A 26,351-nucleotide genomic window follows, 5' to 3' on the forward strand; every position below is an offset into this window, starting at 1 on the left:
CAGCTGTGCCGTTAAGGAGCTAGAACAAGGACACTTGTTGCTTTCTTTGGAGCACAGCCCTGCATCCCCACCGGCCTTTACACAATTAAAATCCATTATACATCGCAATCTGGGTCAGGTTGGCATCATTTGAAAGCTTGTTCTACTGCCAAAGCTAAATTATTAAATATGATCTTAAAGTCTTAGGCTTTCACTACAAATACAAATACTAGGGAATTCAGAGAATCAGATGGTAATTTTGGTGTGCATTGAATGGAGACGCGGGATGCATTCAGATGCGTGGTCCGCGGGCAAAGTTTCTTCACAAAACAACAAACAGGATCATTCTGTTCAAGACAACCCAGGATATAACACCACGTCATCTTCTAACTGCACATCAAACATGGTAATTGTAAATGTTGACACTACATATTACATGAGTTTTATGAGATGGAAATGTGAAGTGGACTCGGAGGTGTTTTGGATTGCCTGTCTTGACATCAAAGCGGTATTTCTTATAATCCTCAACAGTGTTTATTTAATGTATATATATTAAATATTTCACCTTTATTTAACCAGGTAGGCCAGTTGAGAACAAGTTCTAATTTACAACTGTGACCTGGCCAAGATAAAGCAAAGCAGTGCGACAAAAACAACACAGAGTTACACATAAACAAACGTACAGACAAATAACTGCCTTGGAACACAGTGGCTGTGGTAGAGCATTAGGTCAGTAACCGAAAGCCTTGCTCGGGGGCAGAACAACAGATTTGTACCTTGTCAGCTCAGGGATTCGATCCAGCAACCTTTCGGTTACTGGCTCAACGCTCTAACCACTAGGCTACCATAGCGTTCCAATTTAGACGCTTATCAGTGCCCAAATCTACCATTGTCAACCCGTATGCGGATACGAGTGTAAAGGGTTTACCCAGTTTTTTTGTTTTCCTACGACAGAAGCCACACAATTGTGTCTGCTCTGCCGTTGATAAATCCCAACTGAAGGCATATTAACTTCAGGATTAGCTGCTGTGCCTGCAGAGTGTGAATTTGGAGCAGGGCAGCTACTTAACACTGAGCAAATCATTGCATTAGCCGCAGCACTGACCTCCCAGAATTAATGAGCTTGGATTCAACAGGGGGAAACACAAAGGGAGGTAATATGGGAATAATCTGAGCCACTAAACTTTAAAGTTTCATTATAGGATGTAGAGGTGCAATCAACAGGTCCCAGTCAACCCATTTCTTAATTGGAAGCTGGATATTACACTATAAAATGCCTCATGTGATAAATCATTTTGAAATCTCATCCATTACGGTAAGTAATGCAGTAGGCCATTACATAACATTCTAGGATTGTATGGTTCTATGCACATGCACAACCTCTTCTTACTGCCCACTCAAAAAGCTAGAAGTCACATGTGAGTGTATTGGATCAGAATGGAAGTTGTACATCATATTCTTTATCTGCAATATGCTGTTTCAGGTGGGAAGGCATTGATTGCAGGTTTATTCAATTTGAAGACACATAACTTGTTAAAAGAGTTTTGAAATCCTGTAATGTTACCTATTCCAAGTGAAGCAGTGCATCCTGTCGAACAATATAGAGTTTTACAGTCTGTGGAATAGCTGAGGCAGAAAGCTCCTGGGATAGCTGGTGTTTACTGCCCAAGTAGGCCTCAGTGATTGGTCTCTCCACCCCTGTAGCATTTTATTAAATATCTCCACCATTTTGTACCTTATCTCTACTGGCACAGACGCAAGTCAACACACACACACACACACACACACACACACACACACACACACACACACACACACACTCACACACTAGCATAACCCAGCTGTGTCAGCCTAACCCTTGAGCAATGACGAACAACTCACAGTATGGTATGCAACATAGCTTTGGTAAAGCTGATAACAGAATACAAGAATACAGATGGAGAATAGACATGGTTGTGGGAATCATATGCTAGATTCTTTTAATTTGATGGAGTGATGGCTGGAGCAGTCCCTGTCATCTCTGCTATAACAGCCAAACTACAGGCCGGGAAATGATGTGTGACCACTCCAATTAACATCCTTTATTTCATTATGTTGTAGCCTCTCTCTCTTATCTCCTATTGCCATGGAGATTGTCTGCAGAGATGGGAGACGGCGATAACAAAGTCTTAATTACGTTTCAGGAGGGTTGGGAGATGTTGTGCTCCTCTCTCAGAAGGCAGGGAAGCCAGGCATATCACGAAAGTGAGGTGCTGCTTTGGTCCCAAAAAGAGCCCTTAGGTGACTGTCTGAGAGCTAGTCAATTTCAAGAAGGGTGGTTCGGTAATGCAGATATATCCTTGGGTCTGTTTCATTGTGTTCTTTTAGTGTGTCCTCGGGTAATTGATCCACTAAGTTTACATTATTTATGTTACCTTTGGTTTGTGAATGCTACACGAAAATACAACCAAGGACACCATCTGACAAATGATTCATACCAACAACAACAAAAGGACTGAAGACTTATTACATCCTCACAGTTACTGTTGAAATTTCTCTTTGGAATTATTGAAATGAATCAATTGCTGTTTTGCTTTACAAACGTGTCTACAATTTGGCTAGTTTCTTTTTCATTTCAACCCCAGATGATTTATGGGCATAGGGGTGGGTGGTGAGGGGAGACGTCTAAAGCTATGTAATGTCGTTTCTGGTTGGCTGGGACTCCGATAGCATCTCCAGAAGTAAGTGTTTTTACCTCTGTTAAACTGTTACAATTGGAAAACAAACTCACCAGTCGTCACCTGTTAACAGGTGTTTTAAGTGTGTGTTTTGGGACAGGCCATCACTTGCTACTTGCTGCATTCTTTATAAAAGCTGACGAAAAGGATTGTTGGTGTCTGAGCATTTCTATTGTAATCCATATGCATCCACTGACACACAGCGATAGATTTAGAGATGAATGCACCATGTGTAGAGATGAATGCACCATGTGTAGAGATGAGTGCACCATGTGTAGAGATGAGTGCACCATGTGTAGAGATGAATGCACCATGTGTAGAGATGAGTGCACCATGTGTAGAGATGAATGCACCATGTGTAGAGATGAATGCACCATGTGTAGAGATGAATGCACCATGTGTAGAGATGAATGCACCATGTGTAGAGATGAATGCACCATGTGTAGAGATGAGTGCACCATGTGTATTTCTCTTTCAGGTTAGGAAACTAGTGACCTCTGTGTTATGGCTTTTTCATTTCTTCAAAGACACTTTTATGAAAATAAAATGTTCTCTTCTCTTTCAGCTTTTTGATGGCATTGAATGCGAGTTTCCCATATTTTTCATCTTCATGATGATTGATGGTATGTGATGTTAATATAATAACATGTGATTGTTATTATTTTTTATTATTTTTTCATTTTCATTTTATTTGTTTTGTACTTCAGTTTATTTTAATAAATACTTTCTTTGCTGCATTTTTGTGCAAGGGCTTGTAAGTAAGCATTTCACTGTAAGGTTACCTGTTATATTTGGCGCGTGTGACATAACATTTGATTTGAGTATTTGGGTTACATAGAACTTGAATATCTGACACCTTTTTGCCATTTTATTGTCTGTATTTGATTTCCAGGAGTCTTCAGGGGGAACAACGCCCAAGTCAAAGAATACCAAGACCTGTTAACGCCTATCATCTTTCAATCTTTTGATGGTGAGTTTCCTCCTCCGTTCGGGATCTGTATTCTTATGGAACTACTGTACACATACACACCCACACATTGCCACACACATGCACACACACACACACACACACACACTCAATTACTCTAGCAGTGTTTCCCCTAGGTCTTTTTTCAGCAGTGGTGGTAAGGTTGGGGGTGGGGGGGGGGGTGTATTGCTACTAGCGTTAGCACAATGACATGCTAGCTGTTCGAGCCAACGTCTATCAATTTAAAAGCGTGTCTCGGCAGGTATATTTATATTGCTAAAAATGACATCGGATTTTGTTTTGCGGCGGTGGCAACAATTCAGCAGTGGTGGGCCACCGCTGCTAAATGAATATAGGGGAAACACTTATTAGTCCCTCTCACATACACATTCATGCTGGCATCCGTGGGAGTCTTTGAGAAATGCACATACATTTTGGTTGTGAAGATTACTGTTATTTTCATATTACACTTAATACAATATCCATATTAATCTCCCACATGCTGAGTGCACGGAAGCTGTTCTCATATTTCAAGGAGCTCGTTTTTTATATTAGCCTTCACACAAAGCTGTATTTTTCCTCAGTTAAGAAACCACATTAAAAGACTCGGGAGCCAATAGCCTCTGAAGGATGCATGTTGCTTCAGGAATACTTCTCAGTGGTTGCAGACAGAGTTGTCACCTCCTTTGGCTTTCTGGTGTCTTTGCGTTTGTTATGCAGAAAAAATATTGTACTCCCGGTGCGTTCTTTCTTGGAAATGTGACATTTCTTCACGTGTGTCTGCTAAGATACCTTTGAATAGATAACTCCCACTCCTTTCTCCTGAGCAGCAGACACATAAACTGCACTCCTTTCGATGTATCAACCTCCTGGCAATTCCATTAGTGCCTTCTATTCGACATGTTTGTAATCACCCAGCACCGTAAAGTGTATCTATTTCCGTCCTGTGTGTCGTGGATCAGGCCATGCTGTCATCCCGAAGTACTACCGCGTACCTGCCGACTTTGTGGTGGCGGAGCAGAAGAAGCACGGGAGCCAGAAGCGTTTCCCTGCCAACACGGGCCAAGATGGCATGCTGTTCCTGTGGGGCCAGGCCCTCTTCAACATCGCCAGGCTGCTGGGTCAGTCTCTCTGTCTGTCTTCTCTTCACTGACCTCACCTCACTGTCAAATACCTTCTCTGACCGCTGGCTGGAGAGGTATTCTCTATAGAGCATGCTCGCTGGGGTGTTCACTATACTGTTGTCACGTCAGACTGCAGAGGTTACGGAGTTCAGATATTCAGTTCAAGATATGTATTTGCTGTATGTTTGTGAAGTTGCTCACAGGTTAATGGGTTCTCATTACAAAGTAAGGACTTTTGTAAGGAAAGGTCATTTTATGGGGTGTATGTCCAGTGTATCAGTTGGAACCTTTAGTGTGCTCTCTGTGTGTTCACCCCTCCATTCTGCCATGTCTCTTTTCCAGTGGATGAGCTGATCAGCCCTCAAGACATCGACCCCATCAAACGCTACGTACCCCGACAGGATCAGAGGAACGTCAGCATGAGATTCTCCAATCAGGTTAGACTCCCATTCCCATGTGACCATCCTATGATCAGCCGTGTTTGGCCATCACTACAATCAGAGATACTAGATATAATGACAAGATGCTTGTGTCTCCGCCTTAACAATGGGATTCGTTGTCCACAGATCAGAATGGCAGGCTGTCAAGCTCCCGCTTGTTTCTCACTTTGAATTGGTTGATACATCTGGTTATTTGAATACTTAAAAAAAAATATTTGATGAGGAGTGTTGACGTCAACCGCTTGTATCCAATGGAGAGTGAGTGCTTAGCCTCATGAATATGCATAGACGGCCTCGAATTTCAACAGTGACAACTCAAATATAAAGTGTTTTACACGCTCAACAGTTTCCCGTGTATCAAGAATGATCCACCACCCAAAGGACATCCAACCAACTTGACATAACTGTGGGAAGCATTGGAGTTAACATGGGCCAGCATCCCTGTGGAATGCTTTCGACACCTTGTAGAATTCATGCCCTGACGAATTGAGGTTGTTCTGAGAGCAAAAGGGGGATGGGTGCAACTCACTATTAGGAAGGTGTTCGGAATGTTTTGTACACTCAGTGTATATCAGTACACTCTTAACATTTCAAAACTTCTATGAGATCAAATAAGCGTCACGTATAATTTTTAACTTGACTAAATTCTACCCTCTCTCATTGCCCCCCATTCAAAAACTCCTCACTTGCTTAATAACTAATGATCTGCTTAATGTGGACAGAGTTTGGGCGGAGTAAAGCCTCTCGCTTCGCCTCTCCCTCTCTGCTATAATTCTCTTTAGAAACCGTGTAGTTTGCGTCCTGGATGCTGATTGACTGAAACGGCATTCCAGCCATGTGTAGACAATATACCCAGGGTATGAATCAAAATAACTTGTTTACTGTTCGAATGATGTTGGCGATCAATTTATAAATTAGAACACAGACATCCGAATCAATGATATATAGAATGACGCAGACTCATGTATGTATACACGCAGAGGGGGTACAGTAGTCTGCAGTAGTTCCCTTATAGCAGGAGAATTATTTAAGCAAGGTCTGAGGAGGTGTGATACATGGCCAATATACCACGGCTAAGGGCTGTATCCAGGCGTTGCGTCATGCGTAAAGACAGCCCTTAGCCATGGTATATCGCCCATATACCACACCTCCTCAGACCTTGCTTAAATAATTCTCCTGCTATAAGGAAACTACTGCAGACTACTGTACCCCCTCTGCGTGTATACATACATGAGTCTGCGTCATTCTATAATTTCATTGATTCGGATGTCATGTTTGGATGTTCTAGGACAAACTTTGATGTGTTATTCCAAACCCGTGTTGAAATGGTCAAGGCTCAAAAGAGAGTTAAAAATCAATGGGAGGGAGAGAGATCAGGAGTCTACATCATTTATCTTCCGTGTACCTTTCCTCCTGCAGGAATCTACAGTCTGTCTCACCTCAGTGGAAAAGCAGGTTTGTTGTTTTATTCATGATGCAAATGCTCAGCTAAGCAGCTCACCCTGGAGCGGTTGGCGCGACAGTACCGTCTCAAGCCTTTCTCGGTGGAACGGGGGAGAGGGCACGATGGGAGGGGATTGCGTAATGTACACAAGCGCGTGGAGCGGCTGTCTCGTTGCCTTTCCATCACTAACCCTTTGGTCTGTGGGGGGGCGGTGCCTGCGTGCGAGGGCGCGCTGCGCTTTCACATGGGATCTATGGTTGATTTGTGTTCCCATTTCTCTGATCTACTTTGCATCATCATGTCTGCAATGCACTTACAGGTACACTCTACCTAAGACCATTCCATGATACATTAGACTGGACCTGCTAAATTGTTCCCGAATGGAAGAGGGCAGTGCAGCTAGATTCTGCTGTGCTGCGAATAGAATAAAAATATAAAATAAAAATATATCCCATTTAGCAGACGCTTTTGTCCAAAGCGACTTACAAGTCGGCTGGGGCCACTACTTTTGCATATGGGTGGCCCCAGTGGGAAACGAACCCACGACGCTTGGCGTTGCAAGCGCCATGCTCTACCGACTGAGCCACACAGGACCCCTCGTCATTAGAATGACGAGTGGGGTTACATTTAGATTGGACAGGTCAGCAAGCCCGATGCTATGCATTACATGTGTAATGTGGTAACAAATCTAGGTGATGCCCTGAGAACTTCTAGGTAATTCACGAGAGAATGGGATTCACGTAGTACACGTCTTATTTATGTAACGTTAGTGCTCTATATATTAGAAGAATATAGTGCAATTTTGTATGCACAGCAGCTCTGAAATGAAATGTCATGAAATTCCCAGAGCCCGTATACTGTGTGTTAAATTTTTATTAACCAATACAAATAGTACATTATTTTTGGTGGTGTATATATTTTATGCAATTCCCAGAATGTCAGGCCCAGTAAGCATTAGACCCACATCTCCCTGTGTGTGTGTGTGTGTGTGTGTGTGTGTGTGTGTGTGTGTGTGTGTGTGTGTGTGTGTGTGTGTGTGTGTGTGTGTGTGTGTGTGTGTGTGTGTGTGTGTGTGTGTGTGTGTGTGTCTGTGTAGTTTAGTATTTAGAAACCATTAGATCAAATCAAAGTTTATTTGTCACGTGCGCCGAATACAACAGGTGTTACCTTACAGTGAAATGCTTACTTACAGGCTCTAACCAACAGTGCAATTTTTAAGTAAAAAATAGGTATTAGGTGAACAATAGATAAGTAAAGAAATAAAAAAACAAACAGTGAAAAATAACAGTAGTGAGGCTATAACAGTACAGCAGTGAGGCTATAACAGTACAGTAGTGAGGCTATAACAGTACAGTAGTGAGGCTATAACAGTACAGCAGTGAGGCTATAACAGTACAGTAGTGAGGCTATAACAGTACAGTAGTGAGGCTATAACAGTACAGTAGTGAGGCTATAACAGTACAGTAGTGAGGCTATAACAGTACAGCAGCGAGGCTATAACAGTACAGTAGTGAGGCTATAACAGTACAGTAGTGAGGCTATAACAGTACAGTAGTGAGGCTATAACAGTACAGCAGCGAGGCTATAACAGTACAGCAGCGAGTCTATAACAGTACAGTAGCGAGGCTATATACTGTACAATAGCGAGGCTATAACAGTACAGTAGTGAGGCTATAACAGTACAGTAGCGAGGCTATAACGGTACAGTAGCGAGGCTATAACAGTACAGTAACGAGGCTATATACTGTACAGTAGCGAGGCTATAACAGTACAGTAGTGAGGCTATAACAGTACAGTAGTGAGGCTATAACAATACAGTAGTGAGGCTATAACAGTACAGCAGCGAGGCTATAACAGTACAGCAGCGAGGCTATATCAGTACAGTAGCGAGGCTATATCAGTACAGTAGCGAGGCTATATACTGTACAATAGCGAGGCTATAACAGTACAGTAGTGAGGCTATAACAGTACAGTAGTGAGGCTATAACAGTACAGTAGTGAGGCTATAACAGTACAGTAGCGAGGCTATAACAGTACAGTAGCGAGGCCATAACAGTACAGTAGCGAGGCCATAACAGTACAGTAGCGAGGCTATATACTGTACAATAGCGAGGCTATAACAGTAGCGAGGCTATTTACATTCACCGGTTTGTCGGGCTAATTGAGGTAGTATGTACGTGTAGGTATGGTTAAAGTGACTCTGCATATATGATAAACAGAGAGTAGCAGTAGCGTAAAAGAGGAGAATGTGAAATGAATGCTCCTTGACTGTGGTTTGTTCCACATGAGAAGCGACGCGTTTGCTCGGCTCAGAGGTTGAGTCAGATCAAAGACACCCCAGGGAGCTTCAGGAAACACTCTCCAAATAAACACAGAACAAAAGCCAGAGAGGAGATATCATTAAGCCATATGCCTTAAAATATACACCCACCCACCCACTCACAAACACACACACACCATCAAAGCCCAGCAAACATGTAATACACAATGCACGTAATACACAAGTATAGTGGTTAGAGCGTTGGACTAGTAACCGGAAGGTTGCGAGTTCAAACCCCCGAGCTGACAAGGTACAAATCTGTCGTTCTGCCCCTGAACAGGCAGTTAACCCACTGTTCCCAGGCCGTCATTGAAAATAAGAATGTGTTCTTAACTGACTTGCCTGGTTAAATAAAGGTAAAATTAAAAATTTAATTAAATACACCAGATTAGCTAATCAGACACAGATTTTCACCACCGTGATACTGAGTCAAAGAAGGACACATATGAACACAAATACACGCAAAGACACATTCAAACACATAATAATTCATTGGAGTTTTATGTAAAGGGCTTTACTTTGTGGGCGAACTCGCCTCATCCACCACCAATGAAATGAGCAGATAAATACAAGTAATTTCTCTTTTCTTTCGCTCTCTTTTCTACACGCGTACACATACTCTCATCACACACACACCTAGTCACAGTATCGGATGCGTTTACTGTACAGTTGCTCTCTGGCAGCCAATTCCTTATAGCTCTAGTCCCCATAACAGATCGGCTCTCTCTTTAACTGAGTGATTCTGTGAGCCACAGAACAAGGTTAATGGAAAATGTCCAAAGCACAGCGCTGTCACTCAGCCCTGCATCTGTGATAAGGTCTGAAGGTGAGAGGGCTTCAATTGGCCATCACGGTATGAGGCACAAAGAAGCCCCTTCAGAGAAAGAGAGGCGCAACATGGTAGGCATTTGAGGTTGTCGATTTTAGTGTCTCTACTAAATGCACAATGATGTTGGGGAATTAATTTTACAGTCCCGACAGTAACGCAGAATGTCTTTTTCCAACTTTCCAGGCTTTTGAAAGTCAAACTCTAAACCCCTTGCTCATACCTTTTCTGCATTCTGGGTTCCATGCTACAGGTTTGTTTTGTGTCACCATATGAAGGGAAAGGCTTCTCAGATCCATTGTAGAACAAAGGAAAATGTATTCAAATTGTATTTATCACATACGCCAGATACAACAGGTGCAGACCTTACTGTGAAATGCTTACTTACAAGCCCTTAACCAACAATGTTTTTATGCAAATAGTCTGGGTAGCCATTTGATTAGCCGTTCAGGAGTCTTATGGCTTGGGGGTAAAAGCTGTTTAGTAGAAGCCTCTTAGACCTAGACTTGGGGCTCCGGTACCGCTTGCCATGCGGTAGCAGAAAGAACAGTCTATGACTAGGGTGGCTGGAGTCTTTGACAATTTTTAGGGTCTTCCTCTGACCGCCTGGTATAGCGGTCCTGGATGGCAGGAAGCTTGGCCCCGGTGATGTAATGGGCCGTACGCACTACCCTCTGTAGTGCCTTGCGGTTGGAGGCGAGGCCGAGCAGTTGCCATACCACGTAGTAATGCAGCCAGGATGCTCTTGATGATGCAGCTGTAAAGCCTTTTGAGGATCTGAGGACCCATGCCAAATCTTTTGCTCGGTCCTCCTTTTCCTATAGTACACAATCATCTCCTTTGTCTTGGTCACTTTGAGGGAGATGTTGTTGTCCTCGCATCACACGGTCAGGTCTCTGACCTCCTCTCTATAGTCTGTCTCGTTGTTGTCGATGATCAGGCCTACCACTTGTGTCATCAGCTAATTTAATGAGGGTTTTTGAGTTGTGCCTGGCCGTGCAGTCATGAGTGAACAGGAAGTACAGTAGGGGACTGAGCACGCACCCCTGAGGGGTCCACGTGTTGAGGATCAGCGTTGCGGGTGTGTTGCTACCTACCCTTACCACCTGGGGGCAACCCATCAGGAAGTCCAGGATCCAGTTGCAGAGGGAGGTGGTTAGTCCCAGGGTCCTTAGCTTAGTAATGAGCTTTGAGAGGACTATGGTGTTGAACGCTGAGCTGTAGTCAATTAATTCATTCTCACATAGGTGTTCCTTTTGTCTAGGTGGGAAAGGGCAGTGTGGAGTGCAATAGAGATTGCATCATCTGTGGATATGTTGGAGCGGTATGCAAATTGGAGTGGGTTTCTGGGATAATGGTGTTTATGTGAGCCATGACCAGCCTTTCAAAGCATTTAATGTCTACAGACGTGAGTGCTACTTGTCGGTAGTCATTTAGGCAGGTTACCTTAGTGTTCTTGGGCACAGGGACTACATTTGCATGTTTTAACATAGTAGAACAAACCTTAGAGGGATTTCAATTCGCCATAGATTAGGCTGTTCTGAGGACACAATTTTATATGCATTATCCAGACAATGTTCCTTCCCTTTTTTGATGTGACATACTGAATGGTTGTGAACAGATGTTATTTTTCCCTTGCATCCAAAGATAAATAATATTCATTAGCAGGACAGGGCTGCCAAATGGCACGCTGACAGCACAGTAGAGCAGAGCTGGGCTCCCCTCTGACAGCACAGTAGAGCAGAGCTGGGCTCCCCTCTGACAGCACAGTAGAGCAGGGCTGGACCCCCCTCTGACAGCACAGTAGAACAGGACTGGGCCCCCCTCTGACAGCACAGTAGGACAGGGCTGGACCCCCCTCTGACAGCACAGTAGAACAGGGCTGGACCCCCCTCTGACAGCACAGTAGAACAGGGCTGGGCCCCCCTCTGACAGAACAGTAGAGCAGGGCTGGACCCCCTTCTGACAGCACAGTAGAACAGGGCTGGACCCCCCTCTGACAGCACAGTAGAACAGGGCTGGACCCCCCTCTGACAGCACAGTAGAACAGGGCTGGACCCCCCTCTGACAGCACAGTAGAGCAGGACTGGACCCCCCTCTGACAGCACAGTTAGAGCAGGGCTGGGCCCCCCTCTGACAGCACAGTAGAGCAGGGTTGGACCCCCCTCTGACAGCTCAGTACAGCAAGAGCCCAGGAGAGATTGCCGGTGACCTGAACCTACAGCGAGTAGGCCATCTCTCACTTAACGTGACTTCAAAAGTTGATCACAGCGTCTGCTTTAGCAATTTTCCAAGGCTCCGGTCCCAAATCACAGCCGCATGAATGTCTTTTTATACATTTGGCCCAGTGGTTTTTCCCAGCTCCCTGTCTGGTTTTTTGGCCATCATTTAAAAAATATTTTAACATTCTATTTAGCTAGGCGAATCGGTTTGGAACAAATTCTTATTTACAAATACGGCCTACACCGGCCAAACCCAGACAATGCTGGGACAATTGTGCACCATCCTATGGGCCGGTTGTGATATGTCTCAAGCACTCGGGAGCCCACTAATGGATAGTGAGCTGTGAGCAGGAGAACTTCCAATTTGGCTTTCATTGTCTTTCCAAAGGCAAGCATCTACAAAGTTGACCACCTCCTCGCCAGGCAAACACAGTTTGATCTTTTATCATGGGGTTCCATGCTGCTGAATGTGATTATCTTTGTGAGTCTCGCTGAATGTGGCCCATCGTGTGCCCCCCCCCCCCTCTCCCAGTGCCCTTTATCAGAAAGGTCTCTATTTGGGTAAAAACAACAGTTGTGTGTCATCATCCCTGTCTGGGCATATCAATTATCTGTCATGATGAGCACTGTGCTGGGGTTAGAGCCAGGTCAGTCACATGTGCCAGAGCAGACCCCATTTAAATGGCACAGTCATACGGGGTCTCCTAACTCGCTCGTGCTGCTGCAGTTGCCATGCCAATGTTACTGCACACCAGGCTCGGTGCATTACAAACAAACAAGGAAATGGCTTGTGGGCGGCGAGCTGGAAAAGGGAAAAGGGCTTTGACATTATTATGACAATTACTGCCACATAGGTGACATGTCAGTCTCGTTTTCCATCCCCATTTTAATAGGACTTTAATCCATAATGGCAAAACGGTACTTGAATGTGGGCTGGCGCTGTCAGCTTAGAGGGCTTTATTGTATTGGGGAGAGACGACGGCATTTTCATGGCAAGTGCATGTTCAGGAGTGTCTGGGCTGGTGTGTCCGCTCCCTGGGTGACGCAGCTGCAGCACCCATACAGAGCAGTTCATAGTCTTTGGTAATCGGGTCTGCCTATCTCTCCCAGTCTCCCCAGCAGAATCTCAATGGGAATTACATCAAATACACCAGGTTTGACAAGCCCAGGCTCAAGGAGGCTTTCATAGGGCTCAGCTTAATATAAATTGAATTTTTTTTTTGTCATAAGGATTGCGGACTAAACCTAATATATCTGCAGCAGAGAGAGAGAGAGAGAGAGAGAGAGAGAGAGAGAGAGAGAGAGAGGGGGGGGAGGGAGGGAGGGAGGGAGGGAGGGAGGGAGGGAGGGAGAGAGAGGGAGGGAGGGAGGGAGGGAGGGAGGGAGGGGAGAGAGAGAGAGAGAGAGAGGGAGAGGAGGGAGAGAGGGAGGAGAGAGAGAGAGAGAGAGAGAGAGAGAGAGAGAGAGAGGGAGGGAGGGAGAAAGAGAGAGAGAGAGAGAAAGAGAGAGAGAGAGAGGGAGAGAGAGAGAGAGAGAGAAATGCGTGTCAAATTCTCAGCAAAGGATCCCTCCATAATTACATGGCAAAGAATCCAATCCCCACCTTTTCAATTTCTGTGATGTGATGGTGTCGGTACCGCCACTGTTGCATTCATATCCCAAACCAAGTTCATTAAGTCAGCCTTTGTCATGCTACCTAGAAATGTTAAATGCAAGGAAATAAAATGTGCTTTTAAATGCCAATCTTGAGAAAGTACAATCAAAAACGTGACTCCTGCTTGGCTGTCTGCGCACTTACAATGTGTGGCACGTCACTGCCGATATCTTATGAGATAGTGTTGTCTTAGTGCCTTGTCAAGCTTATTTTAAACAACCCACTAGTAACACACGTAAAGTGATGCAAGTTTAGTATATGTACATTCAGGTCATAACCCCTTTGATCTAAACGTGCTCGTAAAAATGGCGAGCAACAACAGAGTGCATTTTATTTGGTGTGTCTCTGTTGTGTGCACGCTCATGGGATCGTTCATGTGTATGTATAGGATTGTGTCTATGTATACTGAACAAAAATATTAACACAACATGCAACAATTTCAAAGATTTAACTGAGTTTACAGGTCATATGAGGAAATCACTCAATTGTGAGCAAGATATTAGGAGGGTGTTCCTAATGTTTGGTATGTTCTGTGTATATGAAAGAGTCTAGAGTCGCGTGTGTGTTTATAGCAAATGTCTGCTGGACTGATGCTGTGAAGGCCCATGGCCAGTCCCTGTCGGGCTGTGCAACCTTGAGCTGGTTAGCTTGGGTCAGTGGACAGAAGGGCTCAGCAGGGTCTAGCACTGAATCACTGAAGACATATTGAGAGGAGGGGGATGGGACTGGTACATGAGGGATGGGACTGGTACATGAGGGATGGGACTGGGATTTGAGGGATGGGACGTGGATGGGAGGGATGGGACGTGGATGGGAGGGATGGGACTGGGATATGAGGAATGGGAGGGATGGGACTGGGAGAGGAGGGATGGGATGAGGGATGGGACTGGGATATGAGGGATGGGACTGGGATTTGAGGGATGGGAGGGATGGGACTGGGAGAGGAGGGATGGGATGGGAAGAAGAGGGATGGGACTGGGAGAGGAGGGATGGGATGGGAAGAAGAGGGATGGGACTGGGAGGGATTGTTGTCTTCACAAGCTGTGTCAGAAAAGGACAGAAACTGTAGTATAATATATGCCATTTAGCAGATGCTTTTATCCAAAGTGACTTAGTCATGCGTGCTTACATTATACGTATGGGAATCAAACCCAATACCCTGGTGTTACAAGAACCGTGCTCTATCAACGGAGCTACAAAAGATGGAAACACAGGCTACTATATGTAATAAACAAAATGTCCCCCCATCGGACTCCTGGCGGTTTCCTACCATATACAATATACATTTTTATGCTTTTTCATACTATGGTATTTAAAGAGATTGAACTGGATCTTAAGCACTTAGAAATGTGTAACATATTTTACGAATTGCAGGACATAACATAAATGGATGGTATTGTACACAGTTTTTTGTGAAACATTTTCAGGGACCCATTTTGGCTCGTGAGCCAAAACTTTCAAATCTACTGGATGAAATTATACAAAACCCATGTAACACATCTTTAAGTTCCTGTTTTTGTACGTTGGTTTTGCGTCTAAGATAAGTGAAATCTGCTAACATTACAATTACTTCATATATTTCTTTAGATTGACAGTTTTCCTCTGTGAAATGATTCAGTCTTAGTCATAATTTACATAGTGACTATTCTTTTGAAGTAGTGTTTTTTTCAGGCTATTGAACCATGTTTTGGGGTATATTCATAGTTCAATTTCTTTGAGGAGATAGGCCTACAGTATGTGTATTAGAGGTCGCCCGATTATGATTTTTCAACGCTGATACCAATTATTGGAGGACCAAAAAAAAGCTGATACCGATTAATTGGACGATTTAAAAAAAAAAAAATAAAAAAAAATTTGGTTCATGTATTTGTAATAATGACAATTACAACAATACTGAATGAACACTTATTTTAACTTAATATAATGCATCAATAAAATCAATTTAGCCTCAAAAGAATTATGAAACATGTTCAATATGGTTATAATAATGCAAAAACAAAGTGTTTGAGAAGAAAGTAAAAGTGCAATATGTGCCATGTAAGAAAGCTAACGTTTAAGTTCCTTGCTCAGAACATGAGAACATATGAAAGCTGGTGGTTCCTTTTAACATGAGTCTTCAATATTCCCATGTAATACGTTTCAGGTTGTAGATATTATAGGACTATTTCTCTCTATACCATTTGTATTTCATTTACCTTTGACTATTGGATGTTCTTATAGGCACTTTAGTATTGCCAGTGTATAGCTGCCTTCCCTCTCCTCGCCCCTACCTGGGCTTGAACCAGGAACACATCGACAACAGCCACCCTCGAAGCAGCATTACCCATGCAGAGCAAGGGGAATAACTCAGAGCGAGTGACGTTTGACACGCTATTAGCGCACACGCTGCTAACTAGCTAGCCATTTCACATCGGTAACACCAGCCTAATCTCGGGAGTTGATGGGCTTGAAATCATAAACAGTGCAATGCTTGAAACACAGCAAAGAGCTGCTGGCAAAACGCACGAAAGTGCTGTTTGAATGAATGCTTACGAGCCTGCTGGTGCCTACCACCGCTCAGTCAGACTGCTCTATCAAATCATAGACTTTATTATAACATAATAACACACAGAAATACGAGCCTTTTGTCATTAATATGGTCGAATCTGGAAACTATCATCTCGAAAACAAGATGTTTATTCTTTCAGTGAAATACGGAACCGTTCCATATTTTATCTAACGGGTGGCATCCATAAGTCTAAATATTCCTGTTACATTGCACAACCTTCAAAGTTATGTCATAATTATGTAAAATTCTGGCAAATGATGCGGCCCAAACTGTTACATATACCGTGACTCTGCGTGCATTGAACGTAAGAGAAGTGACACAATTTCACCTGGTTAATATTGCCTGCTAACCTGGATTTCTTTTAGCTAAATATGCAGGTTTAAAAATATATACTTCTGTGTATTGATTTTAAGAAAGGCATTGATGTTTATGGTTAGGTACACATTGGAGCAAGGACAGTCCTTTTTCGCAAATACGCACCGCATCGATTATGTGCAACGCAGGACACGCTAGATAAACTAGTAATATCATCAACCATGTGTAGTTAACTGGTGATTATGATTGATTGATTGTTTATTATAAGATAAGTTTAATGCTAGCTAGCAACTTACCTTGGCTTACTGCATTCGCGTAAAAGGCAGGCTCCTCGTAGAGTGCAATGAGAGGCAAGTGATTAGAGCGTTGGACTAGTTAACTGTAAGGTTGCAAGATTGAATCCCCGAGCTGGCAAGGTAAAAATCTGTCGTTCTGCCCCTAGACAAGGCAGTTAACCCACCATTCCTAGGCCGTCCTTGAAAATAATAATGTGTTCTTAACTGACTTGCCTAGTTAAATAAAGATTAAATAAAGGTGTAAAGAAAAAAATATTTAAATAATCGTCCAAATTGGTGTCCAAAAATACCGATTTCCGATTGTTATGAAAACTTGAAATCGGCCCTAATTAAACGGCCATTCCGATTAATCGGTCGACCTCTAATGTGTATATTTTAGTTACTTACAATTTGTGAGCGAAGCAGGATTATGCCTCTGAGAACTAAGGTGCTTTCCAAATGCTTGGAAAGTTCCACTGTGTGAAACGCAATCTGTATGCAGAGGACACGTGTCGGTACCAAACGTGCAGTGTGAGAAGTCTGAAGGGGCCTTCTCCCTCCATCAGCACCACTGTGTCACATTTCAATGCTTTTCATTTGGGAAAATCTCAAATGAAGCAGAGATTAAACTCATTTATATTTGCAGTCTGGAAGTGGCACTCCTGAATACGCTTGTTTTGCAATTGGGCTTCTACTAGCTGAGATGCACATTTCTCATGCTGAGACACAAGCTACTGTTGATGCAAATTGCTTACCTAAATTGGAGGACTTTTACTTGCATGTGTTTCTTTTTCTTTTCTTTTTTTCTTTTTCTTCAGGAGCAATTTATTGTAATCATTCTTTTCATCAGCCTGATATGCGAGAGGAGAAGCTAGACAAGTTGTAAAAGAGTGTTTATTCCAATTAGTGCGATATTTCTGACTGATGTTTCTCTCAATGTATTGATGTTATTACTTTAGTAGCAGCATATGGAGAATGTGTCTGACGAAGTAAATATTTCAGCTCTCCTTCAGACAGTAGAGCCCTGGGTATATACTGCACTATTAAATAAGACCATCATTACTCAAAAAGAAAACAAATACAAATACTATCTCTTCCTCTGCAAACAATACACGTCTTCCTCTAACCCCAGTCAAAATGTGTTTTGTTTGTGTTTATACAGTATGTCTGTTCACACATATACAGAGCATTGAGATGGCATTATGAGAGAACGCTTGGTCAGTGTTTCCTGGCTGTAGTGTCCCTAGTGTGTTGTCCCTCCATCTGCTATGGCCCCAGTTACCCCGGGAGCTGGGGGGACCCTGGCCCAGGACCTAGGGCCCAGTGCCAGGTGCCAGCAGGCAGGAACATGAGGCGCTAATTGAAGCTTGACCTGTCTTATCCAGTGTTTTGTTTGTTCCTAAGACAACGAGATCTCTACAATATCTTTTAAGAAGTTCCAGTACATTCTGCTGTCCTATTGAAGCGTTGCTTTTAACCTAATTACCCGCCAGGGAAGTATAGTGGTGGGCTGGAGAGAGAGAAGATATTTCCTGGGGAAGAGTAAAGAAATAAAACAACAGTAAAAAGACATTTGAAAATAACAGTAGCAAGGCTAGTATGTACGTGTAAGTATGGTTAAAGTGACTATGCATATATGATGAACAGAGAGTAGCAGTAGCGTAAAAAAGAGGGGTTGGTGGGACACGGTGCAGATAGCCTGGTTAGCCAATGTGTGGGAGCACTGGCTGGTCGGGCCAATTGAGGTTGTACAGTGCCTTGCGAAAGTATTCGGCCCCCTTGAACTTTACGACCTTTTGCCACATTTCAGGCTTCAAACATAAAGATATAAAACTGTATGTACACAAATGTATAGTTAAAGTGTAGTCCCGGTAACCATTTGGTTACTTGTTCAGGAGTCTTATGGCTTGGGGTAAAAATTGTTGAGAAGCCTTTTTGTCCTAGACTTGCCATTCCAGTACTGCTTGCCATGCGGTAGTTGAGAGAACAGTCTATGACTGGGGTGGCTGGGATCTTTGACAATTAGGGCCTTCCTTTGACACTGCCTGGTATAGAGGTCCTGGATGGCAGGCAGCTTTGCCCCAGTGATGTACTGGGCCTTACGCACTACCCTCTGAAGTGCCCTGCGGTCGGAGGCCGAGCAACTGCCGTACCAGGCAGTGATGCAACTGGTCAGGATGCTCTCGATGGTGCAGCTGTAGAACCTTTTGAGGATCTCAGGACCCATGACAAATCTTTTTAGTTTCCTGAGGGGGAATAGGCTTTGTCGTGCCCTCTTCACGACTGTCTTGGTGTTTGGACCATTGTCGTTTGTTGTTGATGTGGACACCAAGGAACTTGAAGCTCTCAACCTGCTCCACTACAGCCCCGTCGATGAGAATAGGGGTGTGGTCGGTGCTCCTTTTTCTGTAGTCCACAATCATTTACTTTGTCTTGGTTACGTTGAGGGATAGGTTGATATTCTGGCAATACCCGGCCAGGTCTCTGACCTCTCTATAGGCTGTCTCATCGTTGTCGGTGATCAGGCCTATCACTGTTGTGTCTTCTGCAACTTAATGATGGTGTGGGAGTCGTGGCTGGCCATGCAGTCGTGGGTGAACAGGGAGTACAGGAGGGGACTGAGCACGCACCCCTGGGGAGCTCCAGTGTTGACGATCAGCGTGGCAGATGTGTTGCTCCCTACCCTCACCACCTGGGGGCGGCCCGTCAGGAAATCCAGGATCCAGTTGCAGAGGGAGGTGTTTAGTCCCAGGTTTCTTAGCTGAGTGATGAGCTTTGTGGGTACTATGGTGTTGAACGCTGAGCTGTAGTCAATGAATAGCATTCTCGCATAGGTGTTCCTTTTATCCAGGTGGGAAAGGGTGCAACAGAGATTGCATCATCTGTGGATCTGTTTGGGCGATATGCAAATTGGAGTGGGTCCTAGGGTTTCTGGAATAATGGTGTTGATGTGAGCCATTACCAGCATTTCAAAGCACTTCATGGCTACGGACGTGAGTGCTACGGGCTGAGGTCATTTAGGCAGGTTGCCTTTGTGTTCTTGGGCACGGGGACTATGGTGGTCTGCTTGAAACATATTGGTATTACAGACTCAATCAGGGACATGTTGAAAATGTCAGTAAAGACACCTGCCAGTTGGTCAGCACATACCCGGGCACACGTCCTGGTAATCCATCTGGCCCCGCAGCCTTGTGTATGTCGACCTGTTTAAAGGTCTTACTCACGTCGACTACTGCGAGAGTGATCACACAGTCGTCCGGAACAGCTGATGTTCACATGCATGCCTCAGTGTTGCTTGACTCAAAGCGAGCATAGAAGTGATTTAGCTCGTTTGGTAGGCTCGTGTCACTGGGCAGCTCGTGGCTCTGCTTCACTTTGTAGTCTGTAAAAGTTTGCAAGCCCTGCCACATCCGATGTGTGTCGGTGTAGTATGATTAAATCTTATCCCTGTATGACGCTTTTCCTGTTTGGTGGTTTGTCAAAGGGCATAGCGGGATTTCTTGTAAGCTTCCGGGTTAGAGTCCCACACCTTGAAAGCGGCAGCTCTACCCTTTAGCTCAGTGTGAATGTTGCCTGTAATCCATGGCTTCTGGTGTGGGTATGTACGTACAGTCACTGTGGGGACGACGTCCTCAATGCACTTATTGATAAAGCCTGTGACTGATGTGGTGTGTTCCTCAATGTCATCGGAAAAATCGCCGGAACATGCTCCAGTCTGTGATAGGACAACAGTCCTGTAGTTTAGCGTCTGCTTCATCTAACCACTTTTTTTATAGACCGAGTCACTGATGCTTCATGTTTTAAGTTCTGCTTGTAAGCAGGAAGCAGGAGGATAGAGTTGTGGTCGGATTTACCGAATGGAGGGCGAGGGAGAGCTTTGCACGTGTCTCTGTGTGGAGTACAGGTGATCTAGCATTTTTTTCCCTCTGGTTTTTATTTCCATCTTCATTTCTTTTTTTCTTTCTTTACTTCTTTCTCTCTTCAAATGGTTCCTTTGTGTTGTGGAGCAGAATGCTAATGAGGTATGATTTCCATTGCCGTGTTTTAGAAGCCGCTGCTCACAATTAATCAGCAGAGATATCTGCGAACCTCTTTTACCCCCCCTCTCCCGGATTCCTCTGATTAATGATAACGAGGGTGTTGAGAAAAGCCTGCTCTTTCCGCCCAAACAAAATGGCTTCCAGCCTTCTCTTCTCTGCCTGCGTCAGGCTTCCCGCCGGGTCATCTAAAGGAGCGTTGCCTCTGATGAACAGCCCCCTCCTGTGAATCACAAGATGTTCTATTCTAATGGCTCAGGGATTTTAATCATTTAACTCAAGTGATATGATTCACTCTGTTTACAAATCACTTATCTCTGAATACATCTCCCGGGACTCAGCGGAGCTGAGGCGGAAATGCAATTGCGGCAAATAGAAGAGAAAGTAAGCATGATCATTAGATCAACGTCATTCTATCCTGAAATATGATTCCTTGAAAGATTCACAGGTGTATGACAGGCAGTTGTATCATATGCAATCCTTTTACCTTATGCCATAGTTGTGAGGTTTATTCATGTAACTTACTTCTGAAGCAGAGGCACTGCTTCTCCGACGCATCTGTGACCATGTTTCATGCACACACCAGTATCTTGTTATTGTTCAGGATACTCCAGTATTCTGCTTTTGAGTTCACGCATACAAACATCATATCCCGTTTACATTAACCTGAAAAAGCTTGTATCCCGGTTATGTGAAACCAGGGTAAGATGCCTGGAATATGCTGATATTAGACGGGATACTGTGGCATGTAAACATATTATTTTGTTTACTGGTGTTTTTCTCAGTCTACGCAGTGTGATGATGTTTTCATCTGATTATCAAACAAATCACTTCAAAAAGTAGGCCACCTGCGCAGCTCCATTCCCCATAATAATTCTATCATAATTTATTGACCCCTAATTTATACTGCTTCTGCTTATCATTTCTGACATTTGGTAGGACATTTGTTTGTCAACTATAATTAGATATAGGCAGATTTTCTTCTGTCATAACTTGTTGCCCTAGAAGACTAAATAAAGTTGTGCTCACCAGAGTAATGTAGAATGTATGCACTAATCTAGCTAACACCGGTAAAGTTCTCTTTTTGGTTTAGGGACCTGGAGAAAATGCAATAACTCAAAACAGTGGAAAGATTGGTCCTGTGCAAAATGGCCATTGTCATCAGTTTAACCCGTTTTAATGAAGTAAATGAAAAGCTGAGAAAACAATGAAACACGTTTCTAATAAGACTTCACTTCATCTTGGGCGCATATTTTACGGTATGTGGTTAAAACAGACTGCTTGCTGGATAAGCGTCAAAGATAACACAATACGCACCCATTCACATTTTCTCAAGAGATGCTGAAAGAAAGAGATCATGTTTCTCCACTCCTGTTCCCGAGACACCAGCATTTTACTGCAAGAAATGCATAATTCTGCAGGAGTTATTATATTACTGTACATGTGAGAGGTTATAGGCCTACAGTCAGTGTCCAGATTGCAGTTACTATTCCATTTCACCCATACAAACTTCAATTAGGAATATTCTGTTTATTCACAGATACAGGGATACCCGGGAACGAGATATCAAAGGTGCATGTAACACACAGGTTATCCAGAAATAAGAGCTACTATCCAGAATACTGTGGCCACTGATACTCCTGATTTAATATGGCCAACCCAACTACTACAAAATCAGTAGTTTATAACCACTCTAAAGACTACCACTGTTCAAACTTCTGTAATGACAGGGTACGGTGAGGTATGTTTCATGGTTCACCTCTCTCCCTCCTCTCACCACTCTTTTATTCGCTCAAAACACGTTATCTCCTATTCACAGCTTTACTTTACAAGCGGAGCAATTTTCACTGCAATGTATTATACCAGAGATAACAATTCAGTATATTATTGTGATTTTATTATATACTATTAACTGAATTTGTATTTTCTCCTGCAGTTGAGTATGTTCACCTTTCCTCTGTGTTCCAGGGTCCCATTGATAATGACACGGTGGTCCACGTGGCCCTGATTGCTGAGAGCCAGAGGTATGTGATGGGAAAGATACATAGAAAACTGTGGGTGGTAGCTATGTGTCTCTGAGATTAGAGAATAGTACAGTTGAAGTCGGAAGTTTACATACACTTAGGTTGGAGTCATTAAAACTCGTTTATCAACCAAACTATAGTTTTGGCAAGTCAGTTAGGACATCTATTTGTGCATGACACACAAGTAATTTTTTCAACAATTGTTTAAAGACAGTTTATTTCACTTATAATTCACTGTATCACAATTCCAGTGGGTCAGAAGTTTACATACACTAAGTTGACTGTGCCTTTTAAACAGCTTGGAAAATTCCAGAAAATGATGTCATGGCTTTAGAAGCTTCTGATAGGCTAATTGACATCATTTGAGTCAATTGGAGGTGTACCTGTGGATGTATTTCGAGGCCTACCTTCAAACTTAATGCCTCTGCTTGACATCATGGGAAAATCAAAAGAAATCAGCCAAGACCTCACAAGTCTGGTTCATCCTTGGGAGTAATTTCCAAACGCCCTAAGGTACCACGTTCATCTGTACAAACAATAGTATGCGAGTATAAACACCATGGGACCACGCAGCCACCACACCACCATAGAGATGACCGTACCTTGGTGCAAAGAGTGCAAATCAATCCCAGAACAACAGCAAAGGACCTTGTGAAGATGCTTGAGGAAACAGGTACAAAAGTATCTATATCCACAGTAAAACAAGTCCTATATTGACATAACCTGAAAGGCCGCTCAGCAAGGAAGAAGCCAATACGCCAAAACCGCCATAAAAAAGCCAGACTACGGTTTGCAACTGCACATGAGGACAAAAGATCGTATTTTTTGGGAGAAATGTCCTCTGGTCTGATGAAACAAAAGTGGAACTGTTTAGCCATAGTGACCATCGTTTTGTTTGGATTTGAAAGTGGGAGGCTTGCAAGCTGAAGACCACCATCCAACCGTGAAGCACGGGGGTGGCAACATCATGTTGTTGGGGTGCTTTCCTGTAGGAGGGACTGGTGCACTTCACAAAATAGATGGCATCATGAGGTAGGGAAATTATGTGAATATATTTAAGCAACATCTGAAGACATCAGTCAGGAAGTTAAAGCTTGGGCGCAAATGGGTCTTCCAAATGGACAATGACCCCAAGCATACTTCCAAAGTTGTGGCAAAATGGCTCAAGGACAATAAAGTCAAGGTATTGGAGTGGCCATCACAAAGCCCTGACCTCAATCCTATAGAACATTTGTGGGCAAATCTGAAAAAGCGTGTGCGAGCAATGAAGCCTACAAACCTGACTCCGTTACACCAGCTCTGTCAGGAGGAATGGCCCACAATTCACCCAATTTATTGTGGGAAGCTTGTGGAAGGCTACCCAAAACGTTGACCCAAATTAAACAATTTAAAGGCAATGCTACCAAATACGAATTGAGTGTATGTAAACTTCTGACCCACTGGGAATGTGATGAAAGAAATAAAAGCTGAAATAAATCATTTTCTCTACTATTATTCTGACATTTCACATTCTTCAAATAATGAGGTGTTCCTAACTGACCTAAAACAGGGATTTTTTACTAGGATTAAATGTCAGGAATTGTGAAAAACTGAGTTTAAATGTAGTTGGCTAAGGTGTATGTAAACGTCTGACTTCAACTGTATGTGTGTGTGAGAGAGTCTGTGGTAGTTTAGAAAGCTGGTTGTTTTTCCTCCCTTTCTCCTTCTCTCGTCTGTGGTGCTATTGCACTGTGCACATTAAGCGACTGGCCAGTGCGCAGTCTTCATCTATTAGCACCCTAATTTAGCTGTGGAGCCTGTTAACCTGTCCTGCTGTTCCAATCAGATGGCAGGTTTTCCTCAGCAGCTAACCTAACACTCTGCCTGCTCACTTCCTCCAAGCCTTTACCTAATGCTTGTTTCAGAGGATTTTTCAAGATGTAGCTTGTACAAAACCATATAACTTTAATCATTAACTTCTTGAAACTCCCCATCCCGGATCCGGGTTTGTGATTAAAGCCTCAGGCTCATTAGCATAACGCAACGTTAACGATTTCTGAAAATCGCAAATAAAATGAAAATAATGCGTCTGCTCTCAAGCTTAGCCTTTTCTTAACAACACTGTCATCTCAGATTTTCAAAATATGCTTTTGAACCATAGAAATGGACTAATTTGTGTAAGAGTATGCAAAGCTAGCATAGCATTTTGAGTAGCATTTAGCACGCAACATTTTCACAAAAACCAGATAACCAAATAAATAAAATCATTTACCTTTGAAGAGCTTCTGATGTTTTCAATGAGGAGACTCTCAGTTACATACCAAATGCGCAGTTTTTCCTGAAAGCGTCTGTGTGTAGGAGAAATCGTTCCGTTTTCTACATTGCGTCTGGCTACCAAAACGAACCGAAAATTCAGTCACCTACAACGTAAAACTTTTTCCGGATTAACTACATAATATCGACCGAAACATGGCAAACGTTGTTTGGAATCAATCCTCAAGGTGTTTTTTCACATATCTCTTCATTGATATGCAGTTCGTGGAAGCTTGCTTTCCTCTCTGTATCCGATGGAAAAATACTGGCAGGTGACTTTTGCGCACCAATTTCGGTGCAGGACACCTGGTAAATGTGGTCTCTTATGGTCAATCTTCCAATGATCTGCCTACAAATACGTCACAATGCTGCAGACACCTTGGGGAAACGACAGAAAGGGCAGGCTCATTCCTCTCGCATTCACAGCCATATAAGGAGACAATGGAAAACAGAGCCTCAAAAATCCTGCTCATTTCCTGGATGCCATCTCATCTTGGTTTTGCCTGAAGCTCACGTTCTAGGGCACGCACAGAGAATATCTTGGTCGTTCTGGACACGTCAGAGTGTTTTCTTTCGAATGCTATCAATTATATGCATAGTTGAGCATCTTTTTGTGACAAAATATCTTGTTTAAAACGGGAACGTTTTTCATCCAAAAATGAAATAGCGCCCCCATAGATGTAAGAGGTTAAACCCTTACTGTACCCTCTCTGGCTAGGACGTGTAGACAAACTCTGTGTGATTTTTTTTCCCCTCTGCAGTAGAAGTGACCATCCCCCACCTCAGCCTGACCCTATTGTCCAGTGGGAGAGGCCAATTCACACCAATGTGTTAGGGACCAGGTTGTCAGGGAACAGATTCAGCTGACCTGGCCAGCCAATCAATAGCCTAGCCTGGGAGCAGGCAAACCCCACTCTGCCTCTTCAGTTGTTTCCAGGAGGAGAACAGGTTGAGACAACCTCTGTAAACTCCCGTCCTCCACATCAACTCACATTTGAACCTTTCCACATGGACAATCCTTCTTCTGGACTCCCTGACTGGTGTTTTTGTGTGTCTTTGACCATAAAATCACTATACATTACTTTTATTTTATTTCACCTTTATTTAACCAAGTAGGCTAGTTGAGAACAAGTTCTCATTTGCAACTGCGACCTGGCCAAGATAAAG

General features: G+C 43.4%; 1 protein-coding gene across 2 annotated transcripts in view; it reads left to right on the plus strand.

Moving 5' to 3' along the window:
- The window catches only part of LOC135547531 (phosphorylase b kinase regulatory subunit beta-like), an 80,108-nt gene that overhangs the window by 36,808 nt on the left and 16,949 nt on the right, over nt 1-26,351 (plus strand). For both annotated transcript variants that reach the window (XM_064976610.1, XM_064976619.1), the window contains 5 exons: nt 3,262-3,319; nt 3,589-3,666; nt 4,626-4,784; nt 5,130-5,224; nt 22,837-22,892. In XM_064976610.1, coding sequence (XP_064832682.1) covers nt 3,262-3,319; nt 3,589-3,666; nt 4,626-4,784; nt 5,130-5,224; nt 22,837-22,892 — 446 coding nt within the window. The remainder of the gene's footprint in view (nt 1-3,261; nt 3,320-3,588; nt 3,667-4,625; nt 4,785-5,129; nt 5,225-22,836; nt 22,893-26,351) is intronic.

Source organism: Oncorhynchus masou, chromosome 1, assembly GCF_036934945.1.
Source record: "Oncorhynchus masou masou isolate Uvic2021 chromosome 1, UVic_Omas_1.1, whole genome shotgun sequence".
Classification (NCBI taxonomy): Eukaryota; Metazoa; Chordata; class Actinopteri; order Salmoniformes; family Salmonidae; genus Oncorhynchus; species Oncorhynchus masou.